The sequence below is a fragment of the Leishmania infantum genome, chromosome 36 (genome assembly GCF_000002875.2).
Source record: "Leishmania infantum JPCM5 genome chromosome 36".
NCBI lineage: Eukaryota > Euglenozoa > Kinetoplastea > Trypanosomatida > Trypanosomatidae > Leishmania > Leishmania infantum.
This window is the reverse complement of record NC_009420.2, coordinates 2,433,123-2,452,993: the sequence shown is the minus strand read 5'-3', so window position 1 is coordinate 2,452,993 and position 19,871 is coordinate 2,433,123. Positions and strand designations below refer to the sequence as shown.

At 59.7% G+C, this 19,871-nt stretch overlaps 2 protein-coding genes across 2 annotated transcripts; both read left to right on the top strand.

Moving 5' to 3' along the window:
* Nucleotides 1-50: 50 nt before the first annotated feature.
* On the top strand, nt 51-12,545 carry LINJ_36_6600 (putative ubiquitin-protein ligase; the record flags this gene model as incomplete). Its single annotated transcript, XM_001469320.2, has 1 exon — nt 51-12,545. The coding sequence occupies one exon, from the start codon at nt 51-53 to the stop codon at nt 12,543-12,545; it is 12,495 nt and encodes a 4,164-aa protein (XP_001469357.2).
* Nucleotides 12,546-14,130: 1,585 nt separating this feature from the next.
* Nucleotides 14,131-14,967, top strand: LINJ_36_6590 (conserved hypothetical protein; the record flags this gene model as incomplete). Its single annotated transcript, XM_001469319.1, has 1 exon — nt 14,131-14,967. The coding sequence occupies one exon, from the start codon at nt 14,131-14,133 to the stop codon at nt 14,965-14,967; it is 837 nt and encodes a 278-aa protein (XP_001469356.1).
* Nucleotides 14,968-19,871: the final 4,904 nt, after the last annotated feature.

Sequence of the window (19,871 nt, the reverse complement as noted above, 5' to 3'; positions counted from 1 at the left end):
CCCCAGTGAGCATCGCAGGTGATACCATTGTTCTCAAAAGAAGCAGCGTGATGAGCTCCAGCAACAATGCCGATGATTGGGGGCTGCTAAGTGTGGCGGACATCATCGACAGCGTTGTCTCCACCGATGATCACGAGGCCGAAGGATCGACTGACGTTCCCTTCGCGGCCTCTGATGAGGCCAGCGTGCCGAGTTTTCTTTTGGAGGCACCGCTGGCGGAAAACCTGCAGCGCAGCCTTCTTTCTGGTCTCAAGAAGCGCCTTTACGCCCACTCAACGCGCATCGAGCGTGTGTTTGAAGTTCGTTTTCGGAAAGTCAAGCTGTCTTTGTCGTCATCGAAGAAAATTCGTGACCGATTGAGTGAGGCTATTGTGTCGATGGGCGCTTCCCTTCCCGCACAAGAGGAGCACACAAGTTTGCTAAGCACCATCGCACTGCTCGGTGCCGTCACAGATTGTGATGAGAAGGGCGCATACACGTCAGTGCTACTCGACAGCGTCGCGCATGTGAACTGGGATATTGCGTCGCCACAATCGTGCCTGGAGCTCTTTCGCATCGTTGAAGCACACGCCAGCGAGGATGAATTGAGTGATGAATTGCGTGTGGCGGTCGCGCGTACAAAACTTGGCTTGGCGCTGCGCAGCGGCTGTCTGTCCCTGTTACTGAAGTGCCTAGTTGCACCTTCCGCCCTTCTCACTCTAGACCCTGCCGTGTTTCCGCCCAAGTCATCGTCGCAGTGCGTCCGTGTCTCTACGGCGACCATGTCTGATTTCCTTGTCAAGACGCTCGTGCTGCCCGCTCAGTTCCGGCCGAAGGACTCGTTGCAATGCTCGGCACACGGCCGCACTCTTCTCCTTCTGGGTGACACGCATGTTGCCCGCTACGAGGCCTTGGGTACGATGGGTACGCGTCTCATCCAGCGCAGCGTGCAGCAGCTTCCGGGCCAGCGCGGGGATGTTGTTCTACACCTCAACGAAGCTGTTGCTCTGTGCATACGAGCTCTTGGGCGAGATGAGCACTTCTGGCACTTTTCCGTTTGCCGAGAGGGTCTGGATGGAGAGAGTCATGGCCGTCTAACGCTGCGCACAACCGGCCTCCCGCTAGCGGAGGTGCGCTTCCACTTCTGTGTGACGGGGACGGACACGCTGTGCTGTCTTGTTTCGTCGCATCCTCCCCAGCGCACGCGCGGTTGTCTCTACGTGGGCGAGACCTCTGTCGAGGCGCTCCTCGGCACTGCGTCGACAATAACGCTTGCCCCACTTTTCCGCAATCCATCGCTTAATGCGGCGTCAAGACGTCGCACTGCCTTCCACTTTACCAAGTCCGTTTCAGTCGCGGTGGGGCGTGTGACTCTCAAGGACAGGTTTCACCCCTTCTGCATTGAGATGTGGGTGTTTCCGCGAAGCGTGGCGAAGGACCAGATTTTCCTTTCCATAGGTGACAAGAGTGTTGAGGAGGTGCTTCTCGGGCTGGAGCCTGTCGGCGACGGGGTTCGATGGCGTGGCGGTGCTCGCACACCGCGCTTAGGACCGTCTTTTGCGATGTACAACTCCGCTGGCAAGCTGTCCGTGCTGGAACGGTGGTGGCATGTCGCTCTCAACTTCAACGGGGCGGCGTGGGAGCTTTGGCTTGATCACGAGCTGGTCAGTCGGCAGCCAGCCCTTGTTTCACCCAACGCCATTGCAAACGCCAAGTGCGTCGTGGGCAAGAGCTTCATCGGATTGGCAGCGGAGGTGCGCGTTTGGCAGCACACTCGCACAGCCGCGGAGCTCGCGCGAGATGCGCGGAGACCGCTGCTGGGCAACGAGGACGGCCTCTGTGCGTACTTCCCACTCGACGAAGGATACGGCAATGTGATCATGGACTACGCACCGCACCACGAACACGCTCTCTTGCCCTACGGTGAGCCATATTGGTGCGCAGTGGGTTCATTTCCAGTCCTTGGGGATTCCCTCGACAGTCGGCAGGTGCTTGATTTTGTGCCACAGGCCTGGATCGAGGAGGCGGACGAGGTCTTCTTCGCGGCATCGCGGGAGTCGTACACCATCGCCGGCGTGCGCTCTGACCACACGCTGTGCGTGTTCGACTACGCGCGTGACCGGCGGTGCCTTGTAGCGCAGCGTAGCGTCGAGCTTCCAGTCTCTTGGTGTGTCAAGGGCGTCTCTGCGGACCCCGCACGAAAATCCTTGTGTTGCTGCGCTGTCGCGGTGCCTTTGAGCGGTGCTGCCGCTGCTGCCACCACTAGCGCCGCTCCGCAGGTGTTTCTGTGGGAGATGTGGGCGTATGCGGGCCACACTGAAGCTGCTCCACATGTGCCGTACGACACCTCGTGGCAATGCGGAAAAGCCGTCCTGGAGCGCAGCGCCGCACACGCGCAGCGGATTCTGTGGTCTGCGCAGTACTTGACAGATCAATCCACCTGGGCCTCAGTCGTTCCGCCTTTTGTACTTGACCCTGACGATGCCGTGCTAACCCTGCTCCTTGGGGTGGCTCAGCAGGCTGATTCGGCACAGACTTCGCAGGGTGACCGCGATCTAGTGCAGCAGGCCTGCACTCTGCTTCAGGTGAATCTGCTCGCGCGGCTGTACAGCTCACCGCTCGACTTTGCCCTTCGCGTGGGCGGGTGCTACGACTCAGTGGAGCAGCTGTTGCGGGCAGCGGTGGAGGGTGAGGAGACGGATCGCTCTGTGGTGACCACGCCAACGTCGCATCTGCGCGAATCCATCATACGGTTTGCGCTTCGCTGCACTTGTTTGGATGCCCCGTCTTCCTCCGCACTCCTTCGATGCTGCTGCCAGTGTTTCCTGACAGAGGGCGGCCGGCTGCTGTTCCTGGAGGCACAATCGGGCAAGTTGCGAGCGCCTGCGGCAGAGACGGTCTACTGCTGCCTGCTGACGCTGTATAGCTCTCTGCACACGTGCTGCGATCTGCTCTCCTCACAACCCGCCTGTCAGCTGTCCTCTCTATTCTCTGCCCTATATATGGAGGCCATGTACCAAGTGGACCGCTCGCTGCGCGTGAAGAGCGTCGACGGCCTGCTGCGGACAAGCCACTGCTTGGAGGTTTTGGCGGAGGTGCTTCTTTCGGGTTGTGGTATGGACGGGGATGCGGCGCGGCTGGAGACTTTGCAGTGCGTTTACAGCACCGCGCTCTTGCGGTGCTGCGAGAAAATGGTCGACGCTGTGTCGACGGCGTTGCGCCAGCTGCCCGAAGCGGAAGCGACGTTTCTCAAGTGCGTGCAGCTCAGCCCGATTGGAGCACTGCTCGCCTCGTTCGCTGTATCCCTTCCACTGCTCCCGACATCCGCACTTGCTGCGTGCTCGGTGTCGTTGCAAAAGTGCCGAGAGTCCCTCCTCGTGCTGATCGACCGTTTTCCCGGCGAGGAGGCGAAGCGCTGGGCCTCGCGTCTGTGCGTCGCCCTCACCTACTCGCTCGCCCAGCTAGGGTGCACGTTGCTCAACCCCCTCCCCTCCTCACAGGACGCGGTGCCAGTAGCGGCGGCGGCGGCGGCAGCGTCTACCGCACAAGGTGGGCAGCAAACAGCTGCGGCGTCGCCAAGACCGCCGTACCTGAGCGTGCTGCGTAACGGTCAGCGCCGCCTGAATACAGAGCGCGACGCTCTCATCAAGAATCTTCAAGGCGGCGTCGGTGTGCTTAGCCGTGTGTTTGAGGAGCTGCAGATGAAGGACGTCTCGGCGTTACGTGTAGTGCGTGATGAGCAGCTGCGCGAAACGGAGCGGCAGGTGATGGCTGCCTGCTGTGCACTGCTACTGCCGACGCAGGCGTTGCGTGAGGCCACTCCCGAGAGCCTTCTCCCTGCGTTCCAGCTGGTGCTCAAGCTGCGGCCGTGGTGTCTGTCGAAGCGGCAGGAGTCGAAGGAGTACGTTACTAAGATGCGGGAGCGCGCTGTTTTTCTGGCCTTGTTCGAGCCGATCGCTGAGGTGGGCGACGACGAGGTCGGCACGGGGCAGGCGGGAGCGACTTCTTCCTCTGCCTCGTCGAGGACCCGCGCCAGCAGCGCATCTAATTCGCATGCTGCACAATTGACGCAGCGGCAGAAGTGGCGGCGGCTCTTCAAGAGCTGGAAGGCCATGCGGCAACTTAAGGCGCTCATGTCGTCGCGTGAGGAAGCGGCAGACCTGAACGTCGGCGCCGAGATCATTGCCTGCTTCCAAAGTGAGATGAGTACGTCAGAGATGGAGAGCGCCGTGGCGTGGCGTTCGAAGAAGGCGCAGTATCGCCTTGTTGGCCTCCAGCTTCTGTGGCAGCTCACCGAGGAGGCGCGGCACAGTGCGCTGCTTGCGCGTGTGCTGCACCCTGTCATTGCGCGGACCCTGTGCGGCTGGCACTACGCTGACGGCGTCGATGGATGCTCAGTGGAGCAGCTCACTCGACTGCAAAGCGCCTTCTTTCTGCTTCTTGAGGCGGCTGTGAAGGCGTACGAGGAGGTGGGGAAGCAGGCGCAGCCGTGGGTGCTGCTGTTGGCTGCCCTTTTTTCCTGTCCGTTCCGACGCACAGATTTGCGCAAGTTGCGAACCACCAGTGCCTCCGCCGAGGTGATGCGCCGTCTCTGGACTGCTGACGGGTCCCCGGAGCTGCTGTATGAGCGAGTGAACGGCTCTCTGCCGCGGGCGCTGCGGGCCACGAAACTCTCTCCGATCGGGTGTGCCTCCACCATGACGGTCGGGGCTGCCGGCCTGACGCTGCGCTCCTCCGGCGGCCGCGGCAGCTGCGTCGCGCCATGCACCTGGACGAAGTCGGTACGCAAGGAAGCAGCATCGTACTACTACGAGGTTCACGTGGTGGATCTGTACCAGGGCGGGTACGTGAGCGTTGGTCTGGGGCCGGCGGACTACAGCCTCTCGCAGATGCCAGGCTGGAACCCAGACTCATTCGCGTACGACGGACTGGAAGGGGCCGTATACAACAACCGCAACGCGCGCGTAATCGGCTCTACCTTCGGTATGGGTGACGTTGTCGGCTGTGGTTGGGACCGCGAGGCGGGCGACATTTTCTGGACCCGTAACGGCAAGTCTGTTCACTCCGTCAAGGCTCTGGTGACGTCGGAGCAGCTCAGCCCGCTCATAGGCATGAAGGGAAAAGGCTGTGTTCTCGTGAACTTTGGGGCTCGCCCGTTTGTTTACCAGACCTGGCCTGTAAAAGGCGCCGGAGCTTCTTCGCGCGTGGTGTCGCCAACAGAACTAGCTTCCGGCGCGCGCCACTTGGGCCCGCGTTTGGAGTTGGAGGTCTCATGGGACGGATGGGATGCGTTCCGTCTCTTATCTATGCGCGCGGCGAAGGTGATCGGCGAGGCTGCGTCTCAGGTCGCCTTCATTGCACCCACGTCGATGCCAGAGCTCGCGGAAACGGTGGGGCGCTGTCTCGATGCTCTCGTGGGCGCCTTGGCCTCCTCGGCAGAGGTGAGCCTTTCACAGCTGCCGCTTCCAGCGCGCTATGTGACAACCTTGCTCGGCCATTTGACACTCCTGTGCAAGTTTCTTCGCGGCGTGCCAGGAGACGTCATCGCCATCCACACCAGCCGCGTTGCAGCGCTGCTTGCGAAGATGGCGACGCGGTGGCTCTTGACCACCTCACGTGTCGCCCTCTTCAGCGCTGAGGAGAGCGAGGCGGTGACGGCGCTTTTAATGGCGTGGTACTACACGATGTATCTAACACCACCGACAGTTGTTCTCGTTCCCGCTCCAAATGGCAATCCGAGAAAGGTGGATGCTACAAGCTCCACCACGCCGAGCTCGCGTGCGGCGCGCGCCGCGCCGGCCAATGCCGAAACTGCCTGGCCATCTCCTCCATCGCTGCCCAACTTCCTTCAAGTGCTCCTTCAGTTGGCAAGCTGCATCATTACCACTGACGACGCGCGCATGTCCGCCTCCGAAACTCGGCATGTTGTGGAGAGCAGCGCAAACTTGAGCGTGGTAACTTCCTGCGACACGGCTCACTGGCTCGCGTTGTCGCTGCTGCAGCACCTCAACAACGACCGCGACGAGCGCAGCCATCACGCATGGCAGACGGAGTTACAGGCGTGGCTCCAGCACACGCTGAAAGCCGGCCCGCAGATTCCTGAAGGGGATCAGGGAAAGGGTAGTTACGACAAAACCAACACGCGTGACATTCTGCTCGGCCTTGCCATCCTTGGTGGCATACCCCGACTGGCTGTACCGGGTGATACGGTTATGGCACATCTCTCCACGCATACCATCGCACCTGTGCTGCTCCTGCACCCCTCGTGGTCGGAGGAGATGTGCGAGGTTCTGGAGGTGCATGCAGGCGACGCGTCAAAGGCGGCGGTGAAAGCCTCGACAACCGCGCAGCCCGCCATGGCTACTCACGTCATCAAGAGGCTCCCGCTGCGTTTCGTGCACGCCACCCTGGGTGGGGACGAGCCTCCCACTGACACCTTTCCCATCAAGGGGGACAAGGCACACCTGGAGCTCGCCGAGGCGGTGGCGCATCTGGCACAAGTGTGGTTTGTAACGGTGACGCCGGCGACACGGTCGAGTGAGGATGTGTGTCTTGTCGCCCAGCTGTCCTGCGTGCTGGTTCGCTGTGCGGAACGCCACGTTGTGTCGGTGTCGCCGCAGCTGATTGACTCTCTCTCGGTGCTGACCGGCATGGCCAACGATGTCGCGTCCAACATGGACCAGGTTCGGTTAGAGCTCGTGCTGAGCTTGTGGGGCCTGCTTCAGTACCGGCAGCGGCGGGGGCTGCTCCGAAACTCGCTCAGCGCGATGCGGACGGACCGCGGAATTGGGGTTGGCAGCGACGAGAGGGAGCAGCTGGGATCTCGAGGGAACGCAGGGTGCAGCCTCGTGCGGGTTGGCGACAGCGTCGCTTCCCCTACGGCCCCTTCATCGATGAGGCTGCGGACCTTTGCAGCCCTCGACTCTCTGCGTCACCATCTGCTGGGCCCCGTCCCCGACGTGCCGGACATGACCTACGAGGAAGAGGACGACGAGGGCAGTGACCCGGAGGACGACGGTGACTCCGAGTTCGGTACACGCTCCCCGTACCCCCTACACGGGATGGACGACCTCGACGAGGAGGACGGCGCTGATGACGAAGACGCAGGGCCGTCTAGGCTTGCCACCATCGCTCTCGCGCAGACGGAGTCGCGGCTTTCGGCGTCCTCTACGCCAGATGCCCTGTTTTTGCCAACCGAGCGAGAAATGTTCGACACGATTCACTTCAACGGCGGGTGTGTGCGTTTGGTGGCTGGTGCCGCGGTGGGGCTGAGCTTCACCGTGGATCTTGCACTGCGCATGACGAACATAGAGCGTCATCAAATCCTCTTTGCGCAGATGCTGCGCGGCGGCTCGGCTGCGACGGCGCTGGAGATGGTGGCCCGCATTACGAGGGGCAACTTGGAGTTTGGGTGGTTTCCGTGCTTCCCTGGCGGCGAAGCGGAGTTGGACCCTGCCGACCCGGCAACGATTTGCTCATTTGCCTTGTCTGAGACTGACCTCAACACGTGGATCCGCGTCACCTTTGTGCAATCCGGCACTACCCTGTCTCTCTTCCGTGGCGGCCTGCTGCTCGACTCCCGGCCGATGAAGACTGGCGGTGGCTCTCTTTTGCAGGAGGAGCTGCGACTCGGGGGCATTCCTCAGCAACTCGGCTCCAGCGCCTTCATCGGTGACATCAAGAACTTTCGAGTGTATGAGCTCGCCTTGCGGCCGGCCATGGTGGAGCAGCTGCGACGCCTGAACTCGTCTTTGTCGATGTTTTTGGAGTCACATCTGGCGCTGCTGCTGAAGACGACGCGAACCGGTGTCGAGAACGCGGCAAAGGCTGCCGCATCGGTTGTGCTGGACGTCTGGACGGAGGGGGACGTGGGCTACCTTGACGAGTCCGAAGAGGCAGCCGCTCGCCACATCCAGGCTCGCGAGGCGTGCGCGCAGGAGCTGGACTTTGGCACGGAGTCGGAAGAGACCGACCTTCGCGTACTTAGTGAGCCGTTGCCGTCGCAGCAGTCTGTGCTGTGGCACAAGAAGCGCTCCCAGTCTCGTGAGCAGCTGCTCAGCATCTGCGCAAGTTGCTATCACCAACTGGCAGCCTTCTACAGCGCACACATTTTGGCCCACGCGGTGTGCTGCGTGGCGAAGTCTTCTCACGGCTTGTCCGAATCGGATCAGCACACCATGCAAGTCCTCAAGGACGATGCCTGCGTAGCGCGGTTGGCAGACTGGGCTGTTTCGACGTCAGGCAAGGATATGGCAACGCTGCTGGACGAGATGTGGCTTTCTCTGTGCCGCGTGAGCAGCGACCGCACCGAGGATGCCGCGAAAGTGAAGGTGATGTGGGAGATGGGGAATGCGTTGCTGGCGGAGCTGCTCCGAATTGCCCAGCGGCCGCCGCACGCTCGCATATTTGAGTCGGCGCACCCTCAGCGGCCGTTTGCCTCGAATGTGTACGAGGTGCAAGTGGCAGGGCAGCGCTCCTACGCTGTGTTTGTGGATGAACGGAGCGTGGCGAGCTGGCGACTTGTAACCGTCTCCGCTGACCGAACGTTGGGTGCGATGCTATCCGAGTTTTGCAGCACGGCACTCTCTTCGTTTGAGGTGTGCTTGCCACAGTTCTTCTTGACGGTGCGATCGGCAGCGGAGTCGTCCAACTGGGGCCATCGCATCGCTGTCGTTCACGATTACCAACCGCAGCTGCGGGCGATGCGTATCTTTCGAAGCGCGCTCTCCGTCTTTCTCACACTCGACTCACCGGCGAGCTCCGCGGTGGCGTACGTTTGGTCGGTGGAGTGCCTCATGGCTCTGCGCACCGTGGCGCAGCGGAACACTAGCAAAACACGACTCCTCGCTTTCACCTGCCTCAACCACCTGCTTTTGTTCAGCCAGCGCTTCCGCACGACTCCGCCGCCGCTGTCATTGCCGTTGCTCCTGCACGACGTTCGCCGCATGGCCTTGCGCCACTACCGCCGTCGCCTCCCTACACAGCGCGTGCTGGGCCGCTTCATCCAGATGAGCATGGAGAGCTACGTCATGCAGCGGGATGCAGCCCAGTGCTGGCAGGCCGCGCGAACGGCGCAAGCGCCCGAATGCTCCCCACCAAGCATGGTCTCTGGTGCTTATGATAGGGCCACTGCGGAGGGTGCACCGTTGCCGACGGACGCCAGCGCAGAGGAGAGTGCGGCCACGGTGGATTTCCTGCGCCACCGACAAGAGCAAATGCAGCTGTACCGCCAGCGCGACACTGCCGCAGACCGAGTGAGCATCCAGAAGGTTCGCAACCCACAGAGTCTCTCGCTCGAATGGAGCGGCGACGGGGTGTGCATTTTGCGGAGCGATGGCACGGGAGGCTCAGTGGTGGCGGGGGTGCCGCTCACGGCTGGTAGATGGTACTACGAGCTGCGAATCGGCGGAACAGGCGACCTTTCAGTTGGTGTGTTGCCTATCCCGTCCTCTGTCTTCGCTGACCAGGAGACGCCGCTGCCGCTGACGAGCGCTGCAATGCAGGGGCGCGATCCAGTCACCTTCAACGGCTGCACTGGTGCGTTTCACTGTGCGGAGCAGCAGCAACCGCCTTTGCAGCAGAGACCGCTAAGCACGCCGCTGTGGTTCAGCAGGGACTATCTGGGAATCGTCATTGACATACCGGCGCAGCGGTGCACGATTCTCGTGAACGGGGTCCAGGCGGTGAGCTTCACTTTTGGGCCAGAGGCCGCCCCCAGCGAAGGCGCCGCTGCTGCCTCCCCCTCACCTTCTTCCACGATACCCTCTATCTACAACAGCGGCGAAGATATGGGCCCTTCCAACGGAGCGGGGGCGCGGCACGAGGGTGGTGACAGTAGCCACAGCAGTCATCACCCTAGTCACCGCTCGGTGGAGCGCAGCTCAGCATCAGTTGCCTACTACCCATATGTGTCGATGGGGCAGGCGGACTCGGTGTCGCTCAATTTTGGGGCGGCCTACTTCGAGCACGAGGTGCCGTCTGGCTGTTTGCCCTTGGACCCGGCCAACCTTTCTCTGGGCACGATGTTCCCATACAACCAGATGCGCTCACTGCAGGACCTCGCCGCCCACCTCCTCACCGGTGGCCGGTATCCCCTGCCACCGTTCTACTACGAGGAGGCCGACCCGTTTGCCGGTTCCACGGAGCGGGTGGGCCCGGCCCACGTGTCAGTGCAGGCCTCCGCAAACGTGCAGGTGAACATGGAGGACGTGAAGAACACCGGTCTCGATTTCGAGACCGTGACGGGGGACTGCGCGGTGGGGGCCGGCGCCTGGTACTTTGAGGTGACCTTGCGGACCCAGGGGCTGATGCAGATCGGGTGGATGCAGAAAGGTGAGGCGCCGCACGGCAATGGCCACGGCGTCGGAGACTCTTCCACCTCGTGGTCGGTTGACCTGTTTCGGCGCGTGATGTGGCATCGCGGGGTACCGGAACCGGTGAACACGCCGCGGCGATGGGCTGCCGGGGACGTGGTGGGCTGCGCCGTGGACATGGCCCACGGCGAACTAAGCTTCTTCCTGAACGGCCGCCCCATCACCGGCGCCTCTGCTCTCGAGTCCCGATCCCCTCTGACCGAGACGTGCACCTTTCGCGGCATCCCGCAGGGGCTTTATTACGTCCCGGCTGTGTCGCTCCGCTCTGGAGGTGCCGTGAGCTTCAACTTCGGCTCCTCGCCATTCAAATACAAGCCGGAGGGCTTCAGCCCGCTCGGTGTGCCGGACTCGTGGAATGAACGGATGGACACGTTCTACAACAACGCCTCGGCGGCGAGTACGCAGCAGCGCATGGCAGCGATGCAGGAGGCGTGGCGAGTGCTGCGCAGCGTGCACCCCGCGATGGGCGCCAGCGCGACCGCTGCCGTGGCTGTCGACAGAGCTCCTTTTGCCCCACGTACGCCAGCCACTGCACCGACACCAGCGGCACGGTCATGGTCCATGGACACTTTTGAGAAGAACTTGCTTCCATATCGCCTTGTCGTCCACGCCATCGACAACTTCTCGAGCGACGTCACGAAGTCGTTCACGAAGAACGCCGAGGATGAGCTGGCCCACTACCTCGCCACCTTTGCGTACCCCGACAACAGCGGCGGGGTCAGCGCGGCTGCGGTGGCGGAGCGCGCGTGGGATATGTTCAAGGTGCTGAAAGCCGTCAGCAAAGTTGTGCACGCCCTTCTTCCGTTTCTGTCCCTCAACACCACCCACCCAACGCTCATGACGCTTTTGTTTCTGTCGCTGCGCACGCTGCTGTTCCGCGCAGTGCGGCGAAAGCTTGTCGAGAGTGTGCTTACCGTGTCCTCAGTGCGCTCCGAGCAGTACCGCATCTGCATTAACCGTGCCAAGGCGCACGCGGAGAGGCAGTCGGTCAAGTCTTCTGTTTTCGGTCAAACCTTCGCGCTGCTGGGCTCCCAGTCGTCGCGCATTTTTCAGACTCATCAACGCTTCTGGAGCACCGTCTTCCTTGGCGAGGGCGCCGAGGACGCGGGCGGTCCGTTCCGCGAGCATCTGAGCGAGATGTGCCGCGAGCTCATGTCCGGCCGTTTGCCGTTCTTTGTGCCCACCGCAAACCATGTGCACAACACTGGAAGCCACCGCGAGGCGTACGTGCCGGCCGCTTCTGCCCGTTCCGCCTACGACCTAGAGGCGTTTGCGTTCATTGGAAAGCTGATGGGTGGTGCGCTGCGGAGTGAGGACCCTCTCGATTTATTCCTGCCGCCTCTGGTGTGGCGCTACCTGTGCGCCTACCCCATCACAGAGGCGGAGGTGGAGCAGGTGGATGTGATCTGTGTGCAGTGCGTTCGTGAGTTCCGCGTCCTCAGCGCCACACACGCGGCTGCAGCGGTGGCGGACGCGGATGAGTCAGGGGGCACCGAGACGGAGCTGTTCGAGGACGTCTTCGGTGAGGAGTTCTTCGTGACACAGCTGAGCGACCACTCGACGAAGGAATTGATTGAGGGAGGCGCCCAGACGCGGGTGACGTTGGCGCGCAGCAGCGAGTACGCCGAGGCGTTGCTGCAGGCGCGACTCCACGAGTTCGACTTGCAGCTGCATAAAATGCGAGAGGGACTGCTTTCCGTGGTGCCGGAGGTGGCCGTGTTGCTCTTGACCCCAGAGGAGTTGGAGCTGCGCGTGTGTGGGCAGGCGGACTACACGCCAGAGGAGCTGCGCAAGGGAGCCTCGTATGAAGGGTTGACAAGCGAGGATCGGCGTGTGCAGCTGCTATGGAAGGCTCTGGAGGAGGCCACGCCGCTGCAGCGGCGACTCTTCCTCCGCTTTGTGTCAGGACGCGATCGGATGCCGGTGAAGCTGCGCATTCTGCCCCTCACCACGCAGGCCGATGCCGACACGGTTCTTCCACGTGCGGCGACGTGCTTTTTCGCGATTGAGGTGCCCGACTACAGCACACTAGAGGTGATGAAGCGGAAGCTCTACTACAGCATCGAGAACTGCGCTGATATGGACACCGACTTCAACGCTCGCGTTGTGGACGAGGACGAGGGCCCACAACTGTCCGTCGCCCTGGACGATGGCCAGCAGGACATCATACCGCCCAACTCGGAGAATGAATAACAGGGCACATAGAGCCTGGGCCGTTTTGTTTGCGCCGCCTCCCCTTCTCCTCCTCCTCCCTTCAGCGACCGCGAAGACGCGGGAGAGACGGCATGTTTTGCGCTGTGACCGCCATGCCTGTTCTCGTGTTCACGCTGGCTTTTCGCTCGTACCCGCCCCCTCTCCGTGTCCCTTTCACTCTATGCGCCCATCGCTCTTTGCGGCTCTTTTTGGTTGCTCCCCTTCGAGGAAACGCACTGCCACGCTGACGCGAAGATCTTGTGGTCTCTCGCTTTTTGCATGCGCTGTGATGTAGACCAGCGACAGCGGACAGGGTTTTCGAATGCGTTCATGTGGGTTAGGCGTTTTCGAAACTTCCAGCACGGCCGCCACTCACCGTTGCCGATGCGCTGTCACCTCGTCTCTCGGAGTGTCAGTGAGTTGAAAACTCGTTGTTTTTTCCGCGTCCTCTTTGCTTCCGTTCTCGTCAATTTCGTTTGTTGTTGCTTTCTCGATGGCATCATACGCCGACGCGCCGTGGGCCGCTCCGCTGGCAAGTTTACTCTTTCTTCCATACCCGGGTCGAACACTCTTGCCCTTGCTCCTCTCATCCACGGTGACGCTGCGGCGTGCCTTGTGTCTCCACTTAAGTTTTCAGTGCGCGTTCGACGCAGTCGCCCGAGCTACGCTCCACTTCTGCACGGAGTGGTGGTTGACGTGGATCGGATGATTTCATTTTCATCTCTTCTCGAGGAGTCTGATTACTTGGTATTCTACATACATCCGTCACCGCTGTCGCCATCTCTTTCCCGCTTTCCGTTGAACTTCTCTCCCCTGTGCGCTTGAAACATGGCGCCAAGCGGGCACACTAACCCTGCCTCACCTACCACTCACAGAACCATCGGAAAGCGCCCTCCCTCTCTCTCCCTCCCATCCACTTCCAACAGCATCTTTTGCACCTGAAAGAAGAACAGAACACCCCGACGTGTTTCTTTCCCCCTTGGTTTCAAATTGAGAGGGTCATACACGTGCGTCGAGCTCCACGGGTAGGCGTCTGTGCGCGACTAACTTTCTTCCCCCCCTCAAAACGCGCTGCGCTCCCCTTCGTCACGTTGACACACACACACACACGAAAAGGAGAACGAAAAAAAGAACAGCGTGCATCACCGGTTAAAGCCAGCCGCAAAAACGTCTCTCCGCTTCTTCCGCGGCGACCGCGCACATATCAGCGCATTCAATCATCTACCCATCCCTCGCATCTAGCAACGTGTGTGTGCGTGCGTAATTTGTTGCTGCGTGCAACCATTGTTGTTGTCTTTTGGGGTTTGCTCGGCGATTGCAGAGGGAAACAACCGAGCAAAGGACGGAGCGGTGCTAAACATATCGAAACGGGCCACCACAACACTGTTTTTTTTCCCTGCTCGTTTGCTCAGCCATCGAGGCAGGCTGACTCGTTATCCCGGTCTGGTGCTGCTACTCATCTCTTGCATCGCTTCTTGTGTCTCTGCCGTCTTCTTTTTGTTTACCCGCAACGGGCGTGGGCGTTGCCGTCATCTTTCATTTTCGTTTGCCTTTGTGGCTCTCTCTTCTTCTTCGTCTAGCGCGGATGAGCAAGTCGTCTATCGCCAATGACAGCTCTGTCACGCTCGCCCCTTTCCTCGTCGCCCTTGGCGACTACCAGAAGAAGGGGGTAGGCGTGGACATGATGTTGAAGTCAGTGCTCAACATTGTGCGTCTGTGCATGATTTACAGCACTGACGGACGGGACAGGAGAAAATACTTTCAGCTAGCCGACAGCATCATTGAGTGCCGCATGCTGTGCAACTTCGGCCGTCCGGCAATGACGCTCAGTCAAGGACTGAAGATGTTCGCCATGAGAGAAGAGATGGAGTTCTGGCACTGGCTTTTCACTTGTCTCTCCTTCTTCTTGCGGGTGCCAGAGCAGCTGAGCGGTGACCTCAACTACCTGCAGAAGGTTGTATTTCACAGTTGGAGTCGAGAGGCATTTTCATTCTCCTACCGCTTCTTCAAGTCCTTGTCTCTGACATGCTGTGTGCTGATGGAGCTCACTCGTCGCTCTGCGCTGCAGCGGGCGCTGCGTGACGCCTCTACGCCAAAGCAGCGCTTGCACGCAGGCCTGGAAATGAGGGTGTCGAACGCGCTGATTGTGCGGTCTCTGTGCGACATGTACGTGTACTTCAAGTGGATACCGAGCTACCACCCAATCAAGACGGTCGAGTTCTTGTGCGGCTTCGTGTCTGGCATCGTTGGCATGTGGCTTGTGTGGAGGGACACGCGGTACGTTGTGTCGCCGCCTCCTGTGATGACAGCCGAGACCCCGATACCGTGCCCGAACAAGGACGCGCTGAAGCGCGCCGTGTGCGTGCTGGGCAGCCAGGGGGACGGTAGCGAGGTCGCCAGCGGTAGCGGCGAAGATGGGTGATGATTGCGCGTATCCGCTTTCCACCTCCACTGCACAGAGAGCCGTAAAAGGACGACTATTCCACGTACTTTTCCGGCCATACCATCGTACACACGCACACATGCACACACCTTCGTTCACAAGCAATCGTGCTGACCAAGAAAGGTGGAGAAAAGGAGAAGAGGCAACTACATGCAGACGCAGCGCTGCTCTCTCTTATTTATCCCTATGCTTGTACTCTACCCGACAAGATGTTTCAGTTTTTTTTTTCTTGGTTTGTGTTTCCGCTCTTCTTGCTTGTTTCGAACGGGAATGGTCGGCAGAGCTGTCAGCAAGGGGCACCGACATGCCATCTCACGGTGCCGAGGAAGTGGTGCGCGGCCCGGCAGCATCTCCCGGTGACACAATGTACTCAGCGAGCCTTTCACATCTCCTCTTGCCCGTTTTCGTGAGAAAGTGTGCGTGCATGTGTTTCTGTCGGTATCCGCCTCCCCTCCCTCCCCTCCGATCCACGCACATTTCTCCTCTCATGATCATTTTCTTCCCTCTCTTTTTGTTGTGTCTATCCACTCCATGCGGTGCCATGGAAGATGGTTCGCCATTCAACACTGCCGCTTCGCCCCTTCCCCTTTTTTCACCCACCGCCCTAACTCAAGGCTCATGATAGGTTGGGCGACCTCTCTCATCGCCTTTCTCGGTCTCTCCGCCCTCTTTTTCTCTCTACCCTCGCTTGGTCGAAGCAATGAATTCGTTTGGCCCTCTCCCTTGCCCCCGCCGCATCTCGAACGCATGCGCATCGCGTCCGTGCGCGTGTATAAGCGAGCAACTGCTTGTGGGCTGGCGTGAGCGCGTGTCCTCCCGGCGACGCAATCAATAGATAGTCTGCATGTGTTTGTGTGTGTGCCCGCCCATCTTCACGCATCTGCGCCCAAGGCCCGCCAGAGTGTGAGCTTGCGCCTCCTTTTTCCTATATCCTCCAAATGTGTAAGGCTAGTATTATTTGTGCGCGTGCTCCCCTCAGCCTCGCTGAACGCCAGCGCGCCTCCTCTCACGTCTCTCCTCCTTTGTATGTTCCTCAGCCCTACACAAGGGGAGGTGGCACAGGTGCGATACACGGATGCTCTTGCTCCGCGTGCCGTCACGACGACGCACTGCCAGCCATGGATGACGCAGCTATGATCTCTGACACCGGAGGCGCGGGCAGAAGATGGCCATGCATCGCTGTCAGTGGAAAGAAAAAGAAAACTAACGCGTGGTGGCCAATGCGGCAGGCATCAGGAGACGGATGCAGCAGCTCAGGGCTCTTGAACACGAGCGTGCTCGAGGGGGAAGAAGGAATCCAACAAGCAGAGAAGTCGTTGTGGGCGGGCGAATGGGCACCATCTGAGTCCCCAAAGAATAGAACGAGGGAACAGAAGGAGAAAGCAACACGTCACCTTCGTCCGACACGGACCTACCCCCTTCTACCTACCCTCTCTCCCCTCTCTCCGCTGCATCGTCTTACCAACCGCACCCTTTTTTTTTCACAGGCGACACGATGAAAAAAAAAAGGGACGATACAATCATACCGCGCTGATTGAAAGGATGAGGAAAGAGGGAGGGCGGGGGGGCAGCTCGTGTCTTGATCAGTTACGCGTGTGCTTGTGTTGGCTGATGTTTGCGCTTGTGGTGGCATATTTTGCCGATTTACCGTGTTGCTATGCTCCCTTCGTTCTTCTTTTTAAGTAAACGTTGTCCGCCGAGTCTTTCCATATTATTCTTAATGATCTTCTCTCTTTGATTCGGTGCCCCACAACTATCGGTGCGCATGTGATTCAGCGAGAAAAAAGGAGGAGAAGGGAGGGGCGTGTGGGATGGCAGGAGAGTTTCTCGAGGGGGGACGGGACGGGCAGGGTTTCAGGAAGAGGTAGTGGGTGGGCGCTGGAGCGATGGACACGACGCACGGAAAGTGGAACGAAAGAGGAGGCTCATGGGGAAAGTGAAATGCTGATAAGAGACCGGAAAAACGTGTAGTTCACATGCGTGAAGCGACGTGCGCCGTTTTTCATCAGTGTTGTTTATCATGTGCACGCCGAAAAGTGAGGTGCCAGCGGAGGAGCAATCCAAGCGTGGACAGTCTCGGCGTGCGGGGGATAACTGCCTCCTGCGCTCCTTTGCTTTTGGGGTGCGTTTCTCTGTTCCTCTAGTGAATACATGAAGGGTTTATATATATATATGAGAAGGCCTGCAGAAAAGGGGTTCTTTGCCGCGGCTTCATCAAGCTCCCGCATGCGTTCGTGCGTGGGCGCATTTCTGGGGCCCACTCTATTGATTCTCAGGTGTTTCTTTTCGTCCTTTTTTCTTCGGTGCTTGGGTGTCTGTATGCTCGTTGTGCGACTGGCGACTTCTCTTTGTTCCTCTCTGTCTGTGCGTCCTTGTGCGTCTTGTAATGCATAATTTTCTTTTCCTATGCTGGACGTTCTTTTTTTTTTTCGGGGTCGTGGCGGAGATTTTGTAAATGTGTGTTTTGCACCTAAGCAACAATAAGAAAACATCCCTCCTCCTCCCTCTCTTTCTCTCGCGCGCACCGACTTACTCATTCATGTGCGTCTCCATTCATCTTTCAGAATATACCTTTTTTATTTTTGGTTGCTTTCCCCTTCCGGGACCCATGCTCATGTGTACGCGCGTGCACTGTGCCGTTGCCCTTTGCCTTGTGGCGGGCACCGCCCTGGCCGAGGTGGGCGGACATGAATGATGCGCGAAGGAGACGCGAGCTCGCAAGCGGGGGAGGGAAAAGACGGAGCGCGTCTCTCGGATGGGGAGGGGGACAGGGGCAACCGTAGCAAAGCGTGTACAGGCCTTATCTACAGGGCGCACACCAAAGGCTGCGGAGCGCAAGGGCAGCAAAAACAAGGGGCTTGGGCGATGGAAGGCAAATCACTGCACGCACTCTTGATTCTACCCTTGCATTTCTTCCGTCTGCTTGGTGCGTGAAGAGGAGTGAAACGCCAGTGCGTGGTGTCCAGGGTCCAATGCATGCCCCCCTCCCTCCCACACACACACACACTCCGTGTGGGGAGTTCAAGCAGCCCCTCCCTACCCCTGCCGAATGCCGAGCCACTTCTGGCGCTGACAGGGCCAAGCACCCGCGACGCAGGGAGGTCAGAGCGATGCATCACTGCCGATGCCGGCGGTCAGGTCCTGGATGGCGCGATGCGTCTGAGCGACCTGCGACAGCGTGAGCATGCTTGCACCATCCATACGATGGGCACGAGTGCCGACCTGACTGGAACGTATCCCACACACACCCGGCCCTCAGGCTGCCTACCGGTGGGGGAGCCTGAGCCACCCCGATAGGGGCGCGCCCAGTAGCGAGCGGCATGAGGGGCGCGGCTGTGAGGCGACCTGCGAGGCGGGCGGGTGGGTGGGCATGGTACGGGGCAGGGGCCGTGCTCAGACGACTGAGTCGGCGCATTTGGTGTAACGAGTGTCTACGGCTGCTTTGCACCGCAAGATGGGCCACTGTGGCAGACCGGGCAGAGTAGAGCTTAGCTCATGTTGTGTGGCAGAGAATGGACACATTGGCGTGGCGTGTGCTCCTTTTTCGCTGGCTCTGACTTTGTGCTGCTCTTATCGCCTTTTTGTCTCTTCAACCTTGCGTGCAGCGCTTGTGCAGGTCGTCATCCTCGTTTCTCCTATGCTGCCTCTAACGAAGCCTTTCGAACGCTTCTGCACAGCGCGCGTGCGTGTGCGTGTGCCTTGGTGCCAGTGTCGTCGGCGTCTCCGTGTCCGTCTCTGTCTCTTTCCCCCTGAGCGACATCGGTACGTGTTTGGGTACCGGATTCGAGTCTTGAAGCTCTTTTTGCAAAACACTTGTTTTCTTTTTTCTTGCGAATGCGCTGATATGCCCTTGCTCTGTTGCCTTCCTGTGATGTTCGCCGAGAGTCGGTGATGGCGGGTGAGGGAGGGAGGGGCGGCGTCGAGGAAAACCATCTTCGCTCTCCCCATCTCCTGAGGAATGTAGAGTAGAGGAGCCCCCGTGCGTTGAATGATAAACACTTTATACGTTCTTCGACGAGAACCCACCTTCAGTGTTGCGCACCACTCCCACAAAAAGAAAAGGCAGCTGGTAAGGGATAGCTCAATCATTCCGGCGGAAGTGCAGCTGCTGGCTACTGCCGAGCACTGCAGCTCATCGCGCCTGGCTGCCATATCGCACAGTGGAAAAAGGGGGACGTGGTGACGACGTGAAGCTCCCTCTCAGCGTAATCGTCCCCTCCTCCTCCCATGCAGCACCGCTGCGTCACGTCTACCGCAGAGGAGAGAACAGCCACCGAGGTACATGGAGCTTCGTTGCGCCCGTCCTGTTTCTATAGGTCAACTCCACGATATTCATGTGATTCTCTTGATCACACATGTCGAACGCCTCATCTTCATACCCTCCTCGACTTTTTTGTCCGTGTCTGCGTGGCAGCCTCTTGTCTGCTCCTTCTTGCATCCGGTGTATCCACAAATGTGCGTGGGTGGCGTTAATGGCTTTGCTCGCTGCGCCTCCCCCTCCCTCATGCGCTCTATCGCCGTGTGCGTCACACCCCCACCATCCGTGAGCGCGCCGGCGCAACCCCTCACGCATGTACACACCTACACATAAACGTGCGTAGCGCTCCCTGCCAAGGAGTTGCCTTTGCCACGCTTGATGTATTGCTATATCCTGACGTGGACTTTTTGGCAAACTTCCGTACGTGCTGCTGCCCATTACTCGCTCCACCTGTGACTTGGCCTTTCGCCTTTCCTCCCTATGGCCACGCTTCCTTCTCCTCCCCCTGTCCCCCTTCCTGACCCTCTCCCCTCTCTCATGGTGTGTAAGGGCTTGCGCGCTGGCGCCTCTTTGAACACATGCTCGGTGAGAGCTTTTCCCTCATCTTCTGCAGAAGTCTTATCTT